Genomic DNA, 20,064 nt, shown 5'->3' with positions numbered 1-20,064 from the left:
TTGGCAGAGAAGAGGAGACAGCATGAAAGAGGAGGAGGAGGAGGAAAATGACAGAGCAGGATGCAAGGGCCAAGGGGGGGTGGCATCGGAGTGCTTTTCCACACCAGACCAAATTGCAGTGCAATTGAAGGCAGCCTGGAAGCGAATTCTCTGAAGTCACTTTTTTCCGGTTTTACCAAAATGGAGAGGTCACTTCAGAAACACTGCTGAAGCAATTTGCAAGCAGCTCCCATAGAGATCAATGGCGTCTGATAAAACAGTCCCTTTATGAGGTGAAACCGCATCGTTGGAAGTGCAGTCACTTCGGAAGTGAGCTGGAACTGAGCCACAAAACCACCAAAAAGCTCCGTGTGATATACTCTATTGATTCCTAGTCACAATCCTGAATTATCCAATAGCATAGGGATTACAAAGTCCCCCAATACTGATTTACTGTATAGCAGCTGCTGCAAGCAATGGAGGTCCACTCTCCTGTCGATCGGGATGCGGCAGACTGATGTTTCCACCCTCCTCCTGCCATTGATCTCCAGTGTGAGGAAGAATTGATATGGGGATTCGGCTTCTGATTGTTGTACTGGAGATCATTGGCAGGAGGGAGGTGGAAACATCAGTCCTGATCGGAAAGTGAGCACACCCCTGTCGCTTGCATCTACTGCTGCCCATTAAGTGAAGACTGGAAAAACCTTCCCTACTTTGGAGGTTTTTAAACAGAGGCTGGATGGCCATCTGTCAGGGTACCGTGTTCCTGCATGGCAGAATGGGGTTGGATTGGATGGCCCTTGGGGTCTCTTCCAATTCTTCTATGATTCTATGAGAAGGATCAGGCTGGGAAATGCTACTTCTCTACATAACTTAGGTCCTATCTGCAAAGCCAAAAGGCCCATTTCCATTCCCCTGTACTGGCATCATCCTGTTCAGACATCACATATACCAAACCCCAGTTCTGGCATAAACACTCAGGACAACATCCAGCACATTCTGCATCAGAACTAATATATAATAGCCTGGTTTTTAAAAATATACCTGTTGAAAATCCGGAGCCTGTCTGCACAGGTGTCCTGCTCAGCTGCCTGGTACATCTAACCCCAGCGTGGGTCATTTGTTCTGAGGTCAGAACAGCAATAGCATTTACATTTCTACGTCGCTTCAGGGTGAACTCTGCACTCTCCAAGCAGTTTACAGTGTGTAAACCAATTGGCCCCAACAAGCTAGGGACTCATTTTACCGACTACAAAAGGATGGAAAGCTAAGTCAATCTTGGAGCTCTGAGATCGAACTCACAACTCTGTGGCATTTAACCACTTGCACCACTGGTGACCTCCAAAGCAAGTGACCCATGATGGCAGAGGATGAACGGGTCACCTCAGCAGGATGCCCATACAGACAGTATCCATGGCACAGGAGTGCAGAGGAAGGTAATGGGGGGAGATTGGGGCAGGTAAGGCGCCAGGATATTGCCCCCAGAATATCCTAGCCCATATATACAGGACCTCAGGTAGCTCAAGTAGTCTGTAAACCATGCCCTTTGAGGAAGAGCATCTGTCAAGGATCCTTTCATTAAGAGTTTTTGCATGGAAGGGGGTTGGACTGGATGGCCCTTGGGAGCTCTTTGAACTCTATGATTCTAATCTAGAATTGAAGCCTGAAATCCTATTTATTGGGAGAAAGGTGAGGTCTGTATACATCTCAAATGACATAGCGCTACATAACCAATCCAACAACCCAGTCCCTCCAGCTCCCCGCTGCCATTTTTCAGGGGACTTACCCAGCATGCCTTTGTTGGAGTCTGACAAGCACATATCCTTCTCGGCGCTGGGGAGGACAAAGCCCACCACGAAGATCTCCACCCCGTCAGCCATGAGGGCCAGTCCCAGGACAAAGTAGAGCGTCCACTGGAAGCGCCCGTGTCCACACTCTTGGAGGATGAGCTCGTACTGCTGGGCCAGCTCTTCCTTCTCCTTCTTCTTGTCCCCTTCGAAGTCGTCAAAGTCCCTGAACTCGCTCACCACCTCTTGGTTGGCTGTCAAGTGGTCCCCGCCTTTGAGGGAGTCGTTGCGCGGGATGCCTTGGTATTCCCCCTCGTAGATCTCATCGTCTTCGTCGTGGCCTTCAGTGGCGTCGCTGGAAGCCCCCTCGTCATCAACGGAGGGCTCCCCGCGATAATAGCCGTCCTGGGGTTGGTAGTCGTCGTCATCATCCTCTTCCTCGAAGCGGGTGTACGACCGCTTGGTGTATTCATCTTGCACCCGGTCCACGCTTTTGCCCACTTTCTTGGTGGCATGCTTCTTCACCTCCTTGGCGATGTCTTTGGCGCCACGGATAAAGGCGGTCCGGTCTTTGAAGTTTTCGTCCATGGCTCCAACCTGGTTCACAAATACTTTGGAAGAGTGCAAGGAAAGACGAAGGAATACAAATGTCCTGTGCCAGGGATTGCCAGAAGAAGTCTTTTTGGTTCAGCGCTCCAAAGGCCGGACAGTATCTTCTTCAAGAATGTTCTGCCACCCGTAGTAAGTTACTAGGGGCTAAGCCCTGACTACTACTAGGAGCTGAGCCCTAACTTTCCAGTCAGCAGGGAAGAACCACTGCTTTGAGGAACCTGGATGACAATCCCCATCCGTTTCCCGTCTCCGTTTCTGGAAGCCAAAGTCTCGGGGAAGAGAGTCTCTCGGACGGCACGGAAATGGCCCTGTAGAGGAGGACAAAGCAAAGAGAGAAATAATGGGGGAAATCCAACAACAACAGAGATTTTTGGTGAGACAATTCGGACACTGGGGATGAGAGAAGCTAACCCAAAATGTTGGCTTGCTGAAACTGGGATGGGCCAAACTGGGTTGGGGACACAACAGCCACACACAACCCGCCACCATTAAAACTTTTATTGGATGCAAGAAGTTAAAAACCAAAGGCCTAGCCCAGTGGCTCTCAAATTTTGGTCTTCCAGATGTTTGGGCAAGTCACTCTCTCTCAGCCTCAGAGGAAGGCCATGGAGGCAAACCTCCTCTGGAGAAAGCTTGTCAAGAAAACCCTAAGACAAGAGTCCTAATCTTTCTACAGCCAGAGTAGTATAGTAGTTTGTACTGGACTAGGACTCTGTGGGACTGGGTTCGAATCCTCATTCGGACCTGGGTGAACTTGGGCAAGTCACCTCTCTCAGCCTCAGAGGAAGTCAAGAGAAAAACTGACCAAGAAAAACCTCAGAGAAGAGTCACTGGTCAGACCTTGTAAAATTGCAAATCTCAGGATTCAACAAGATGAAGCTATAGCATTTAAAGTAGTATCAAACTGCACTATTGCTATAGTGTGGATGCATCCTTTGTTTGGAAACCCGCTCTTATATTTTTCGAAAAAATCATTAATGGTGTGCCATTAGTTTATTCCAAAATCTCTCTCTCATATATATTCTTGTTCAGGGAAATGAAAACACAAGGAAAAACAACTAAAAGGTGAAAAACGGAGGCGTGTAATGAGAATGCTCCCTCCTGAGCACCTTGCAGCCGATAAAAACAGCATGGTTAAATCTCCAAGCACCCAACAGACGGCGAGAGAAACCAAACGGCGAGGAAACAAATCAGGGAGCCATTAGCGGCAATGAAAATGCATTAGCAACGAAGGGCCCAGTTCAGCCAGGGAGACATAAACATGCCCTTGTATGTTTTTTAATAGGCTTGTTATATTCATAAACTATAGTTGCGTTACACATCCAACCCATTCCCTGTAGCTGAATGCATGCAGGTTGAGTCTCCTTTATCCGAAATGCTTGGGACCAGGACTATTTTGGAATAGATGCATATATGTCCATCTTGGAAATGGGACACAAGCTTAAATACAAAATTCATTTATGTTTTATGTATGCATTTGTTGTTGTTTCATGCCTTCGAGTAGTTTCCGACTTATGGCGACCCAAAGGTGAAGCTATCATGGGGTTTTCTTGGCAAGGTTTGTTCAGAGGGGGTTTGCCATTGCTTTCCTCTGAGGCTGAGAGAGTGTGACTTAGAGATTAACAAACAGGCCTTCAATAAATACATTGGTTAAATATTCACACACACAACAGATCAAATCAATGGATTACCGGTTATTAGGGTCACATTCATTTGATGTTTTCAACAGACGTTTGAGGTAACTAGATTGCAGAGATCGCAAAACTTAACACAAAGTACTACTACTCAGAAACGTCCAATGTGCATAGGAAATATCCAACGCACATGAGAAACGTCCAATGTGCATAAGAAATATCCAACACACATGAGAAACGTCCAATGTGCATAAGAAATATCCAACACACGTGAGAAACATCCAATGTGCATAGAAGCACCCGACGCGCATTGAAAACCTCTTGCAGATGCAAGATCTTATCCACTTCTTTCCTACCTGCCCTTCCAAGGGACTTTGCCAAACTACAAATGCTGTAGATGGACCTACAGCATTCAAAGTGGTGCCAAAGTGCATTCTTTCCACAGTGCAGATGCGCCCCTAGTCGCTGGAGCAGCAAGGAATAAGTGTTCTTGCTCCATACTTTTCAGGAACAAGACCTGCCATTGCTGACAAATGTTTTTAAATGCGTTTTATCTGTACGCCACCCTGAGATATTGCGAGAGAGCGCAGGATATATTAATATTTGATTCCATCAATCCATATTCTTGCTCCTGCCATCACTAATGGTGGCCAGAACGGAGCCTGGTTAGAGACACACTTTCTTAAGGAGTTCCTAGGGAGAAAAATCGGATGCTATTTTTCCAAAGAGGGAAGCTGTACTTCTGTTACAGAGACAAAGGAAAAGGGACTCTTTATCAAAATCCGGAAGCCATACTTGCCCTCCCTTATCTTTAATGTGTTGTTGTTAGATCTTAACGTTGTTTCCAACTTATGGCAACCCTAAGGCGAGTATCATTGGGTTTCCTTGGCAAGGTCTCTTCAGAGGAAGTTTGCCCTCACCATCCTCTGAGGCTGAGAGAGTGTGACTTGCTCAATGGGTTTCCAAATGTTAGCAATGCTAAGTCACTGCCCTTGAGAACAGCTTTAGGGTTGCCATAAGTCAGGAATGACTTGAAGACACACAAGAACAAGAACAAGAACAAGATATTAAGGATGGAGTGAGCTTGTTTTCTGCTACTCCGGAGACTAGGACACGGAGCACTGGATGCAAAGTACAGGAAAAAGCGATTCCACCTCATTAGGAGGAATAACTTAATGAGGATAAAAGATTAATGAGCGCAAGAACTGTTCAACGCCGGAACGGAGGGCGGTGGAGTCTCCATCTTTGGTGGTCTTTAAATAGAGTTTGGATGGGCATCTTTCAAGGGGGCTTGAGCTGGTGATCCCAGCATGGCAGAACGGAGTTGGTTTAGATGGCCTTTGTGGGTCCTTGCAACTCTCGGATTCTATGATTCAGGGGTTTTCAAAGAGATATTAAAAAGGAAATTTGGAAAATAAATCTATCTATCCATCTATCACGTTGAAAACCATATTGTCCCTTTTAATGTCACCCTAATTCCGCCACATATATATGGTTCTCCATATTCACGGATTCTTTATCCATGGATTCAAGCAGTCATAGCTTGAAATATATTCCCCTAAAAATATCATTTCCAAAAAGCAAAGCTTGATTTTGCTGTAATACAAGGGACCCCATTTTACTTTGGCACTGTATTTAATGGGACTTGAGTTTCCATGGATTTTGGTGTGTGTGTATATATGTATATATGTATATAATGGGGGAATTGGGGTGACTTTAAAAGGGACAGTATGCTTTCCAGCATGAGCCATAGCTGCAAAAAGATGATGGGAAAGCAAAGCAAGGTGAGAAGGAGGGAGAAACTGCTGACGCCGGAGATTATGGCGGAGACGCGGCATGACGGTTGCGTACAGACGGATCACACTTCTGCACGGAGCAAATATCGCACTCGCAGTCTTCACTTTCAAAGGCCATCTGTCAAAAAAAAAAATCCCCAAACCCCCAAAATAGGCATGTGATAGAAGCAGCTATTTATAGCTTATGGATCAACCCAATTTAGCATTCATTGGAGAGATTTCTGAGCTTTGTCTTGTCTGTTGGAATATGTTGAGGGCCTTGAAAGGATGCTCTGCACACGCTCAGGAACCATCTTTTTTTTTTTACTTAACAACCGGCAAAGGCTGAGCCATAAATTCCAAAAATAAAGTTGTCTATGTATATATGGATATATGTGTGAGTGTATATTTATATGTACAGTACTATAAAATTGTAGCAGTATCATTCGACTTTAACTTTTATGGCTGCATGCTGGACATACATACATACCTTGGAAATCCTGCTCCAGGTTCAAATCCCCAGACCTTCCTTGAATGCCCGGTCTCTGAGCATGTGCAAAGTGCATTTACATCCCCTTTTGTGAACATGCACCGAGTGCAATCTTTGACCACAATGCAAATTGCATTCAACTTTCTCCGTCTCTGAACATGGGCCGAGCGTATGTGATCAACTCGCCAAGCGCAACTGCGCAGCCCCTTATCTGAGTATGCGCCAAGTGCATTCCATCAACCGCTTCTCTGCGCATACGCCAAAGGCAATTCCACAGCCCCTTCTTTGACCATGTGCAAAGTGCATTCACACACCTACCTCTGAGCATGCGTCAAGTGTGTTGGATCAGCCATCTCTCTGAGCATGTACCAAGTGCACGGTCTCTTCCAACTCTATTATATGGTCAACCACTTCTCTGAACATGTGCCAAGTGCATTCAATCAACCATTTCTGAAAGCGTGTGCCAGGTGCAATTGCACAGCCCCGTCTCTGAGCATGTGCCAAATAAAATAGTACAGCTCTTTCTCTGAGTATGCGCCAAGTGCATTTGACCAACTGCTCCTCTGAGCTTGCGCCAAGTGCAATTGCACAGCCCCCTATGCGCCAAGGGCATTTCATCAACCATTTCTCTGAGCATGTGCCAAGTGCATGGTCTCTTCCAGTTCTATGATTCTATGATCAACCCACTCCTCTGAGCATGGGCCAAGTGCAATTGCACAGCCATCTGAGCATGCACCAAGTGCATTCAATCAACCATTTCTCTAAGCGTGCACCAAGTGCAATTGCACAGCCCCTTCTCTGAGCATGTGCAGAGTGCAATGGCACAGCCACAGAGTGCATAGCCATTGCCACACATAAAGAATTTGGGGTGAATCATGCAAGCGACATTACTCATCTATCCAGGGATCTGTATTGCTCTTTTTCCTGCGTGAGAAACAACATTTCTAACCCCAGCAAAAGTGGCCTTTGCGTGTGTGGTTGTGTTGATTGTGTTTGTCGGGTTTGCTTTCCAGCCGACAAGGTCACTCCACGCCACCTGCGCCTTGCAAATCCTTCTCCCTGATCCATTTCCCATCCATGGCTGGAAATGGACCATTAGCAACATGGCCGACAAACTTTAAAAACAAATGAAACCCTCGGAAGTCACCCAGGGGTGCCTTTCCTAACCATCATTCAATAAGAATCCACTTCCGAAGATGGAACCAGGGACAACATGTTAAAATAGATAAACCACCGTTGGAACGGTGCAATCGTTTCCAGATCTGATTTCAATATCAAAAGAGATAAATGAAGGAAAAATGGGTAGAAAAAGAAAGGCTTTGGAGGAAAGAGGAAAGAAGGTCAGCAACAGAGACACGATGCAAGAAATTTGGGGGACAGAACAGACCAAAACCCACAAATGCACAACATTTGAGACACCTTAGACCCCCTTTTTCCCCTCTTGACTCTGAAGACTGAAATTCAGGAGGCCCTCTGGCTGTGTTAAGACTACAAGCCCCATCGTCCCCAGACAACACACTGGTTATCTTTGCTGGATGGCAATGATGGAGGTTGCAATGAGACACAACTGGAGTGTTTTTTGGGGTGAGAGCAGGAGAAACAGAGAAAGGAAGGAAGGTGCTTTTAAAATCCAGTCATTTCCAAATCCTCAAGGAGCAAATTTTTGACAAATTTGGAGAAGGATTAAAAATAATAACAACAGAAGAGGATCTCTAGTGTCCATTATTATTATTATTATCATCATCATCATCATCATCATCTTCTTGTCCTTTCTCTTCCTTGAATGTGCCCTGACCTGTATTTGCAGCTGCCAAAATGTCAAACGTCCTGGTTTTATTAATACACACACACACTTAATATATTTATTAATATATTATACATTTATTAATATATGAATATATGTGTGTGTGTGTGTGTGTGTGTGTTCGGATGCATGTGTATGAGAACCAAGCTCATGATCCAAACCTTCCCCTTAATGCATCTCAGGCAAAAACAGGTCTCTGTTGTTGTTGTTATTTATAAAAGCATAGTTATTTTATTTTAATTTAAAATTTGAAATATCTATTTCCCCCGGTCTCATCATCATCATCATCATCATCGAAGCCATGGCTCAAAGTGGAAGACGCTTCCCTGTGTCCCCTATGGACCCCATATTCTTCATGAAGATGCTCTTGAGCTTTGGGAAAAGCAAAGCCCTCCCTGCCAGCTCCATCATTTTCCCTTCAAAGGACCCTGAATGAAAGATGTTAACAATCTAGGTTTGCAAAGGGATGGAGGGTATAATTTGAGCGCCAAACACCGAACACCGAAACAGATTATGATTATTATTCCAAATTGCAACGCCGACACTCCAAGGTCATTTTTGCATACTGCAGCCGTACAAATTTCTGCACCTCTCCAATGCAAACGCACGCTTTTGCAAAGCCAGCTGTCCAGCTGACCTTCAAAAGGAGGGAGAAAAAGGAGACAGAAATGGTTGGGAAAAGGGGCAAAAATCTGACCTGAGGAGGGGTCTCTCTCCATCTTTCTCCTTCCTGAAGGTCCCTGGAATCACCAAAATGCAAGAAAGGCAAGGAAGAAATGCAAGAATTGCCAAGATGCAAGAAAGTGAGAGATAGACAGGGAAGACAAGAAGGAGATGATGGAGATGGAAAGAGGCCAGAGCCCAAGGCAAGGTTTTCTGGGACAAAATGGCCACACCAAGGAGGAAAGAGGGCTGCACAATGTGGAGAGCCAAAGTGATGCCAAGGTAAGAAAGCATCCTCTCTAGGAAGGCAGGAAGGAAGAGAAAGCAAGGCTCCTGTCTGGCTTACCTCCAGTGGTACCCAAGGATGCTGGAGAGAGAAGATGCTCCTGGCTTCAAGGGCTCATCTCTGCCGTGCGCCACCACCGCCGTGTCAAATGGCAAAAATGAGATGTGCAGCAGGAGGGGACCAGAGTGGCGTTAACACTGCAGCCTCCGAGAAGAAGAAGGAGGAGAAGAAGGAGGCAAGGCAACCGCAAGAGCAGCTGCTGGCTGGGTGACGGGAGAGTCCATTGTGGCTGAGAGGGAAGGGAAAAGGAATAGGAGGCAGGAGGAGGGATAAAACCCAGCCAAAAAGGGATGCAGGAATGGGAAGGAAGCCCACTCTTTCAGTCTGGTCTGGCCGATGGGGAAGATGCTGCAAGGAAGGCCTTGCAAGGGAGGCAACTTTCCAGGCAAGGGATTTGGACTGGACCCTTCTCCAAGGGATGCTAAAGGGACTGATGACGGCAGAATTAGGCCGATGCAGCTGTCAGAAGAAGGAGGAGGGGTCGCAGTCTGGGTTTGGGTTCAGGATGTGGCACAGAAATCGGGATTTCAGTCCAGGTTTGAGTTCAGGACGTGGCAGAGAAATGACGGCCCCCTTGGTCCTCAGTTTTGTGGTAAGCATGACCTTTCGGCACAGGTGCGCCAAGGTGGACAGTTCTAGGTGGACTGTCAGCCCTCCATATCTGTGGATGCTTGAACCCGTGGGTGAAAACATCCGTGGATATGGAGGGCTGACGGTCCCCTTGGTTTCCAGTTTTGTGGTAAGTATGATCTTTTGGCACAAGTGTGCCAAGGGGAACAGGTCTAGACGGACAGTCAGCCCTTTGTATCCATGAGTGTTTCCCCCCATGGGTTCGAGCATCTGCGGCTTGGAAATATATTTAAAAGGTACATGTTCCAAAAAGGAAAGCCTGATTTTGCCTTTTAATAAAAGGGACACTTATTTCCACTATGCCATTGTATTTAAGGGGACTTGAGCATCCACAGATTTTGGGATCCACAGAGGGGTCCTGCAACCAAACCCAAGCAGATGACAATGGCCCACTGTAATAATGATGATGATGATGATAATAATAATAATACCCCATTGTATTAAAGGAACTTAAGCATTCACAGATTTTGGTACCAAGCAGATACCAAGGGCCCACTGTGATGATGATGATGATGATGATGATGATGATGATGATGATGATGATGATGATGACAGTAATAATATCCCATTGAATTTAATGGAACTTGAGCATCCATGGATTTTGGCATCCATGTGTGGTCCTGAAACCAACCGCCACCAGACACCAAAAACACACTGTAGTAGTAGTAGTAATACCTCGTTGTAGTTAATGGGACTTGAGTATATATGGATTTTGTGGCAATTATCTATCAACTTACTATTTTTTATTTATATCCCACCTTCCTCCTGGTACAGGATTCAAGGCAGCTATCTGTCTGTCTTGTCTAATCTTTTTTGTAGCCAAGACAAAAAGGGCCACTTGATGCGTTACATAGGCTGCATCCACACTGCAGAAATAATCCAGTTTGAAACCACTTTAACTGTCATGGTTCAGTGCTATGGAATCTGGGGATTTGTAATTTGTTGTGGCCCCAGAGCTTTCTGACAAGTCACATACTCTCAACCTCAGGGGAAGGTTATGGCAAACCTCCTCTGAATATATCTTGCCAGGAAAACCCCATGATAGGTTCGCCTGAGTGTTCCCCTATGTTGAAATGACTTGAAGGCACACAATGATAATGAATGTGTTCCCCTTTTTAAATTCATGTATGAGCCGCCCTTGGTCCTGCTCAGCAGAAAAAGGAGACCGTAATTAGTTATTTGATTCCTTTGTAAGGTACGGAGCCAAGTGTCTTTCCGGTGCTTCCAAATGGAGACTTGCCGAGAGACTTTGCACGAAGCCAAACCTCACAGCCTCCCAGGCTGTCAAAGAAAGTGCTAACTTTTCCTCAACTATGTCTTTCTCCCCTTCGTTCCTTTTCCAAAAGCTGTCTTCATTATCACTTCCAGTTCCTGTGATGGCACTGAATAAGTTAGCCAAAAAGAGAACCAAGAAACGTTGCAAATCGGATACTGGTCCCACTGCTCTGAGACTCCAGAGGTGGTCCTTAACTCCTCCCTTCTCAAAGAACAAGGCAGCCTTTCGCAACTTTTACAGCTTGGTTGTTTTGTGCTTTCAGTAAAATAGTATCTCATGTGCATGTGTGTGCTTACCTGCAAGTTGTTTGTCTACTTATGGTGACCCCATGAGTTTCATAGAGTTTTCTTAGGCAAGGACAACTGAAGAGGCGGCTCTTCCTGTCTCTGAAATAAAGCCTCCAGCACCGGGTGTTCACTGGCAGTCGCCCATCCAAGAGCTAACCCTGCTTAGCTTCCAAGACTAGACAGGACTTGACGCCTTTAGACTATCTGTGTGTTTTCAAGTTGCGTGTTGACTTAAGGCAATCCTGTGTATTTCCTATGGTTTGGCAAGGAATCCTCAGGTGGTTTTGCCACCTCCTTCCTCTAAAATCTAGTTACAGCATCTGGCATTCATTGGCGGTCTCTCATCCAAGATCTAACCCTGCTTAGCTTCAAAGAGCATACAGGATCTGGTGCCTTTAGGGTAATTGTGTCTGTGTGTCAGTGCTTTCAAGTCACCTGTTGGCTTATGGAGACCATATGAATTTCAGAGAGTCTTCTTAGGCAAGGAAGACTCAGAGGTGGTTTGGCCAGTTTCTTCCTCTGAGCCTCCAGACCCTGCCAACATTTTACTGATACTGTAAATACATATATACACACAAGCTCTAAATACATGGGATAAAGACCACTGCTATTCCAAAATCAGATGGAATCTGTGTGTTCATATACTGTATATATGACTAAGTAAAAAGCAAGCTAATAGCACATCTCCCAACTTTAACTGCATCCTTCTGTATCAACACCAATCACCACACACATACCCTTTACCTTTCGCAACCGAAGAATGAGACCCAGCAAACTAGTGGTTTGACCATTGCACTACAACTCTGGAAAGCAGGATTCAAATCCCTGCTAAGTCATGGAAACCTACTGGCTGACCTTAGGCAAGCCCCACTCTTTCACCCTCAGAGGAGCCCCCCTCTGAACAAACTCTGCTAAGAAAACCCTGGTGATAGGCTGGAGGCACACAACAGCAACATTTGAAGAATGTGGAAACGGCAAAATTTTGCAGATGCTGTTTTTTCAGTCTTATTTATTTATTTATTCCCTAACTATCGTTCCCTAACTATATGGAGTAAACACCACCAACATATATTTCAAGGCAAGGTAGGATAAGCCAGAATACCAAATCCCTTACAAAAGCACAAAGATCGTACCAAACGATCGTACCGACTATGGGCCTGCTGTGGGCTGGAGTGAATTTTGTACACACTGTTGATCCCCTGGGGCCCTCTTAATCCACACAGAAGGTGTAAGGAGGGTTGAGATAAGACAAGACTGATGCTGAAGAAGGAACAAGAATGAGTCTTAAAAAGCCATCAAAGAAGATTTGGGGAGGAATCCCCCTCTTTTTTTATTTGCAAATGTAGTTGCTACGTGGGGATTCACAAACAGGAGTCACAGTCATGAAGGGAAAAAAAAGTTTTAAAATCTTTCTCTGAGACAATGGGACTAATAAAAGACGTAATAATGATAACAATAATGATGACGATAGAGGAGCAACACAATAATGCTGCTGGAGCAAATGGCAGATGTTTTCCCACACACACCCTGGGAAGTGAGACACGACTTGCTGGAATGTTTGTCCAAAAAGACACAAAAATAAGTAAAGAGCAAAGGAAATTTCAGTGGGTTTTTGTTTCTGACACAGCGCCTGCGAGGCCCCCTGGTCTAAGGCGGGAGAGGTCCCCGCATGGGCCCCCGTGGAGGAACCATGGGTCTCTGGGCGGGCCGAGGTGGAAGAGGGATTCTCTGGTAGCCGTAGGGTGGGGGGCGCGGGGGGCCGTTGTATCCATGTGGCGGCATCAAAGGAGGCGGCCCACGCATGCCATGGGGCGGCATGGGACCAGGGTGACCTGGAGAAAGAAGAGGCACAGGGAGTTAAATGGGATGGGCAGCATATACTTTGACAAGCCCTGACTTACAGCCGCTAGCAACGTTTGCAACATTCCCAACCCAGTCCTTTTCCAGATGTCCTGAATGACACAACTCCCGCTACCCACAAAGCTAGCTTGGGGCTTATGGGAGCTGCTACCCGAAACAGCTAGAGACCACTCAGGTGGGGAGGAGGGGATGATTACTGACTTATCAAAATGGCTGGACCTGTTCTAGGGAATTAACGCAAATATAAGTAAACCATTCAGTAAAAGCATGGAAAAACTGAAAGCAATTTGGACCTTTTTTGAGGAATTAATGCAAATATAAATAAACCAGTCAATAAGTCTCTGTACTGGGAGGGAGGCAGATATGAAGATGATGATGATAACAACAACAACAACAACAACAATAATAATAGCAGCAGCAGCATACAAAAACCAAAAACAAAATGAAGTGAAAAATTGGCTGGAATGGTTTGTCTCGCCATGCATGGAATAGCACAGAGAGTGCCACGTCTGGCCCCCACTTACCCATTGGTGATCCGAAGTGAGGCCCCCTGGGTGGCATTCCCATGGGGGGTGGCCCAGGGTGAGGCATGCCCGGAGGAGGGCGAGGGGGAGGCTGGCCCCCGGCTCCAGGGGGACCTGGGTGGTGTGGGCCCATCCCAGGCATCCCGTGGTGAACCTGCATCTGAGGCATCCCTGGAAAAGCAAAACAAACAGACGAGTCAGACAGAACCCACTTGCTAGATCACTAGGTGAAAACAGCCAAAAATTCTTCCCAGTGTGTTATCCTTCCCAATGGGTTTTCTGCACTGTCAAGAAACTTGTTTTTCACTGTAGGACAAAATAATTACAAATATTCTTTCCATTGCCAACGATCTTTGGTCAAAAGTGGGGAAAGTGCCCATAGCACAGAACTCACCTGGATGCATGCCGCTGGGAGGGAAAGGGTGCGGGTGGGGAGGATGAGCCCCACCAGGAGCTCCTCCAGAAGGCGGTCCTGGGGCCCCGGCACCAGGCGGCATGGGTGGGGGTGGCATAGCTGGAGGCATCCCCGGGGGCATGGCTCCTGGAGGGGGCACCGGTGGAGGGAATGAACCAGGCGGCGGGATCCCTAGGAGAGAAAACACAGAGCATTTTGAAACACAGAATACACAAGAATGTTGCCACTCAAGATTAGAAGGTTTGGTTCAATAGCTTCACACACACAGCTATTACTGTAAGGCACATGGACAAAGATAAGTATGTGGCTCAACTCTCAGCCTTCTCCATTCAAGCTGACCTCTATTGTGTCAAACTAAGCTTTAAAATCAAGCTGTTGGTTAAAATATGCAGTCCTAAAAGGCACACAGTTAGATCAACTGCTGACAGTGTACATCTTTAACTCAGCACGAAGCTTTTCAAACAGCTCAACATACTCAAGCAACAGCAATAAAATCTGTGGAGCATTCAAACCATCAGAAGAAAAAGACTCATGGGACAAGGCAAATTTCTCTTTAAAGCCACAGAAGTCTGGAACATGAAACCCAACCAAAAAGGGGGTAATCTTTTGCAAAGGCATTTTTTTATTTATTTCTTCTGGCTTGTAGAGCCAGGGTTGTAAAAGGTATATTGTTTTCAACTGTACTGTTTTACTGGGGTTTTAAAATAATGTTTCAACGTGCATGTTTTAAGTTGTTCTGATACAGTTAATACAGGTTAAGTATCCCTTATCCGAAATGCTTGGGACCAGAAGAGTTTTGGAGATGGGATTTTTTCAGATTATACGGTAGCATAGCATGTATTTGCAAGGAGAGAGGTGCAAGGAACTTTGAAATGTTGGGTGTGGACTCACACCAAGCACTATGCTTGGATTCTAGCCATTTCACAGATACTCAGTCTTTTTCCAGCCTCCTGTCTTTTTGCCACTAACCTCTTGCTTCTGACTTTGAGACAGCAGCTGCAATATTCCTGCTCTCCAGCCTCATGTCTCATTCGTTCACTACTTGTTTTATGCATGAGACATGAGGCTACAGAGACTGAGAAACTGAGAGATGAACATAAGCAGGAGAGCTGTCACTGCTGCCTCAAAGGCAGAAGCAGGTGCCTGACAGCAAAAAGTTTAGGTTTTTTGAGGTGTTCAGATTTTAGTTTTTTGGATTAGGGGTGGAACACCTGTAGTCATGTTGACATTTTGTTGGTTTTAATTACACTGTAGTCACTCTAATGTGTAAGCATCTTGAGTCTCAATCTTGGAAGAAAGTGGGATATAAAGTTGACAACAACAACCAACGATAATAATAATACCTGGTGGGGTGACCCCAGGCCCCAAGGTGGTAACAACTGGGGTTGGCACAGATGGAGGGGGAGGAGCATCTGCAAAGAGCTGGTGGGGCCGGTCTGCCTGAGAGAGGGGATTCTGGGCGGCCAGGAGCCGCTCGGCAGCTGAGCCGTGCCTCTCGCCCTTGGAGTCCTTCTTGAAGGCGTAGGAGACTGTGATGGGGCGGTTGCAGAGGTACTGCCCATTCATGGCTTCGATGGCAGCGTCTGAAGCATCGAAGCTGGCAAAGTTGATGAAGGCATAGCCTTTGGAGTTGCCTGTGTCGGGGTCCCGCATGATCTTGGGGGTTTGCAGGATGACCCCGAAAGCGCTGAAGGTGTCGTACAATAGCTTCTCGTCAATCTCAGGGTCCAGGTTGCCGATGAAGATGTTGGCCCCCACGTCCAGGTTTTTGTTGTGGGCCGAGGCCTTGTTGACTCGGATTGGCTTCCCATAGAGCTTGATCATGTTCATGATCTTGATGGCGTAGTCGGCATCCTCCTCGCTGAGGAACTCCACAAACCCATAGCCTGAAAAGGAAGGCAAGTCAAGAGCTGTGTAGAACAGAATGTGACGCACATCTTGCCAGTGCTATACATCATTCAGTTTATTCCTACTTATCTAATTAATTTATATCCTTCTAGCGAACCACAAATCAAATTTATCATAGGGTTTTCTTAGGAAGGGAAATCCTCAGAGTAGGTTCTGCTAATTCTGTCCTCTGAAATAGAGCCTACAGCAGCTGGGATTCATTGGCAGTCTTCTATCCAAGTACAGTGGGCCCTTACCTTACATGGGGTGAACCGTTCCGGACCCCCCTGCATAAGGCAAATCCGCCTATGCTCAAGCCCCATTCATTTGAATAGGGCTCATGCGCAGTGGCGCAAGAGCGTGCGGAGTGCCATGGGCGCGTGCCCCATTCATGTGAATGGGACGTGCCGCCCCTTGCGCCCCCCATAGCTTGAGGGCGTACGCTCAAGTCCGCGTAAAGCACGCCCACGTATAACGCAGGCGCACTGTATGAACCAGGGCTGACCTGGCTTAGTTTCCAAGATCAGACGGGATCTGTTGCCTTTATAGTGGAGCGCTTATTCAACCCTAGGTCCAAGGCACATTGCAGAAATAATCCAGGTCGAGACAGCTTTAACTGCCCTGTCTCAATGCTAGGGAATTCTGGGAACTGTACTTTTGTGAGGCATTCAGCCTTCTCTGTCAGGAAGCCCCAGGGCCACAATAAGCTACAATTCCCAGGACTCCCTAGCACTGACCTAGGGCCATTCAAGCAGCCTCAACCTGGATTATTTCTGCAGTGTGTTTTGGACCGGACACAATCCAATGCTACTCCACGGATGGTGCTGGAGTGGCTTACCTTGGTGCTGTCCGGTGACTCTATCCTTGGGCATGTGGGTGTTGACCACTGGCCCCGCTTGGAGGAAGAGCTCCCAAAGGAGGGGCTCGCTGACCTTTTCATCCAGGCCGCCAACATACACGGTGGCATCTGCATTAAATAAGAGAGCGGTTACATGAACAAATCCCTCCACGCATCCTGTTTGTTGCTGTTGCTGTTGTTATCATTTGCTCTCAGCTTGACATTGGCTTACGGCGACCCTCTGTGAGACCTCAAAGAGGAGGGCTGCCCTACTCAGGTCTTGCAAACTGAAGGCAGAACAGCTTCTCTGGGGGAGAATCGTGGCCTCATAGAGTTGGAAGGGACCACAAGGGCTATCTATTCCAACCTGATTCCATGCAGCAAGTCACAACTTGAAACTCTGTTTAATGGCCTGAAGTGAAAGGGAGTCCATCAACCTCCAAGGCTTTCAGTCCCATTAGAGCTCGGAAAGGACTGACCTTGTTGGACTACATCTCCCAGAAACCCCAAGCCAGCAGCTGGGCTATCACTTGTAGCTCCCCAAACTACAAATCCCAGAGTACCATAGCATGAAACCATGGCAGTTAAAGTGGAGTCAAACCGCATTCATACTGACCAGCCTTCGGTTCCCAGCTTGGCTCATTAAACACACTGGGTCACAATAATAATAATAATAATAATAATAATAATAACAGTTATTTCTATCTCGCCTCTCCAATAAAATCCATAAGGTATAAAATGAAATGAATCTCACTATCCCCTCCTTCCTTAACAAAGAACATAATAATATAATAGTTGAGTTTGGGCAAGTCACACTGTCTCAGCCTCAGAGGAAGGAAATGACACAACCCTGGTTTAAACCTGGAGCCAAAGAGAGACCTTTTGGGGGAGGAAATCTTTTAATTTACTTAATTTTAATGGCGCTCCCCCATCCAGGAATAGTCTATCCACAATCCCACCCACTCAGACCACAATATTCTCCTTCTTTGCGCTTATAAACAGGGCCAGCCTCCATTTGCCTTACCTTGGTTCCTCTCTGAGATGGGTCCCGCCGCCATTTTGGACCCTACACTCCCCTCCTGCCTGTCTGCAAGCCCACTTCCGGTTCAGACCGGAAGTACGGCGCCGAGTGAGGGCAAGTTGTACCCTCCGGCGGCCATATTGTATTCGGGCAAACGAAGAGGGCGGTGCCATTTTGAACTCCACACTCACTCCTGTCTATACCACCGTCAACATGCTCACTTCCGTTCCAAACCGGAAGTAAGACGCCGAGTAAGGGCAAGTTGTACCCTCCGGCGGCCATCTTGTACTCGGGCAAACGAAGAGGGCGGCGCCATTTTGAACCCAACACTCAGTCCTATCTATATACCGTCAGCAAGCTCATTTCCGTTCCAGAACGGAAGTTGGCCTCAGTTGAGGGCAAAGCGTTAACAGCCGTTGAGGGAAGGATAAAAAAAGTCCGTTAGGGGGAGGGGCTTCTACGTCAAGTTCTGTCCCGCCCCTTACTCCAGGGAGCCAATCGGCGCCAATAAATCCCCCGCCGCGCATGCGCATTGTCAGTCGCGCGCCCCTGAGGAGCTTTTGTGGTGGCTTTTTACTTCAGGTTTCTGAGGTAAAAAAACATTCGTGTGTTTTAGTTGATAAAAGATATATAAACCAAACCAAAAAAATAGGTCACGAGTCACATTTAAGCGCCCCTATACTGCGAGGTTTCCAGTCAAAATAGTGCCTCTGAGCATGTACAGAGTGCCACAAACAAAGCACAATTTCCCCTTCACACAGCTACCTTTTCCTTTCCCCACAAAAAAAGTAATTTCTTTTATGTTAACTGGTGAAAACCATTGATATGTTTTAGTTTAGCTCTCTTTCTTTGGAGGCCTTTTTGTCACTAGTCATATTTAAGTGCCACTATTTCCCTTTCACCACACAGTGGCCTCTTCCTTCTTCCTGCCAAAAAAGTAACTTTCACAAGCTCTTCTGCAACTAGACATTTGCCCAAAGGCAGTTATGAGAGAAAATAATATTAATAATTTGAATTTGAAACCATTTTAACTGCCAGGGGCTCTTATCCCACATAAATCTTGGGATTTGTAGTTTGGTGAGGCACTGACAGACCAAACTACAAATCCCAGGACTCCACAGAAAAGTCATAGCAGTTAAAGCGGCATCACACTGCTTTAACTCTTCAGTGCGGATACCTCCCTGGTTAAACCGTTTCCATTACATTCGTACGTTTCCCTGTTTTAATCGCTTTATATCGTTTGTAATGAATGTCTACCCATATTTGACATCTTGTATTTTTTCTCCACAGTACATATTAGAAGACATCAATCCTTCAGGTAAAATAAGCAGAAATGATGAAACTCACACACAAAGAGAACAACCATTTGGTTTTTTTAAATACTGATTTTTTTTTAATATAAATGTTTTTATATAAACACAATTTTTGTGAGGGAAATGCCTAGGTTTTTGTTTTTTTTAACTCACGTGCTTCATGCGACAAGAAAAGTGTGAAAATCAGCACAAGAGTTCACAAAGATAACACTTTACGCTTCTCCTTTCTGCACAAATGTGTGCGAATGAACGGTGCAAAGCAAAAACAGAACGTAACCAAACGCATTTATATAAATAAAACCAAAAAATAAAAAATAAAAACCACTAACTTGTCTCACAAAAAGAGGATTTTTTAAATCCAAATCCAGCTGAGAAGACGGTTGTACCAGAAAGCAATGTTTATTCATCTAATTTAGTTATATGGGTGCTGTGTGCATTTCATCCCTAAACTGTATTTTATTACAGGTTGCGTCTCCGTTATCTGGAATTCAGAAATCCAAAATATACCCCAAAACCCAAAAGTGCTCAATGGCCAGCTGAGAGAGAGAGCGACATTTTTGCTTTCGGATGGATCGGCGCATGTAAACTTTGGTCCAAAAACACACTGCAGAAATAATCCAGTTTGACGCCGCTTTAAATCTTGGTCATTTTTAAATTTATATTTATACATTTTAATATTGCATTATTTTCAAATTATATTGTTTTTAAATTTGCTGTTCGCCGCCTCGACTCCCTATGTTGGGAGAAAGGCAGGCTATAAGATGATAATAATAATAGTAATAGTTTATTGTGGCACCACAGTTCTCTGACTCAATGTCTCACAAAACGACAGCCAAAGCAGTTAAAGCGGTCTCAAACTGGAAAGGGGTATACATTATTATTATTATTATTATTATTATTATTATTATTATTATTATTATTAT

The 20,064-nt window shown here is 45.7% G+C and overlaps 2 protein-coding genes across 2 annotated transcripts in view; both read right to left on the bottom strand.

Annotated features, from left to right (window-relative positions):
• SV2A (synaptic vesicle glycoprotein 2A) overlaps window positions 1-9,567 on the bottom strand; it is a 29,338-nt gene extending 19,771 nt beyond the window's left edge. The window contains exons 1-2 of the mRNA XM_042441045.1: window positions 9,091-9,567; window positions 1,766-2,686 (exon numbers count right to left, since the gene is read on the bottom strand). Of these exons, the coding sequence (XP_042296979.1) occupies window positions 1,766-2,354 (589 nt within the window). The 5' untranslated portion in view covers window positions 2,355-2,686; window positions 9,091-9,567. The remainder of the gene's footprint in view (window positions 1-1,765; window positions 2,687-9,090) is intronic.
• A 3,016-nt stretch (window positions 9,568-12,583) lies between these two features.
• SF3B4 (splicing factor 3b subunit 4) lies at window positions 12,584-17,907 on the bottom strand. Its single transcript, XM_042441190.1, has 6 exons — window positions 17,832-17,907; window positions 16,808-16,936; window positions 15,426-15,968; window positions 14,062-14,253; window positions 13,668-13,838; window positions 12,584-13,115 (listed from the first exon to the last, which is right to left on the bottom strand). The coding sequence occupies exons 1-6, from the start codon at window positions 17,863-17,865 to the stop codon at window positions 12,931-12,933; spliced, it is 1,254 nt and encodes a 417-aa protein (XP_042297124.1). The 5' UTR covers window positions 17,866-17,907; the 3' UTR covers window positions 12,584-12,930.
• Window positions 17,908-20,064: the final 2,157 nt, after the last annotated feature.

This window comes from Sceloporus undulatus, chromosome 9 (genome assembly GCF_019175285.1).
Source record: "Sceloporus undulatus isolate JIND9_A2432 ecotype Alabama chromosome 9, SceUnd_v1.1, whole genome shotgun sequence".
Classification (NCBI taxonomy): Eukaryota; Metazoa; Chordata; class Lepidosauria; order Squamata; family Phrynosomatidae; genus Sceloporus; species Sceloporus undulatus.
The sequence above is the reverse complement of the archived record's forward strand: the minus strand, read 5'-3'. Positions and strand labels throughout refer to the sequence as shown.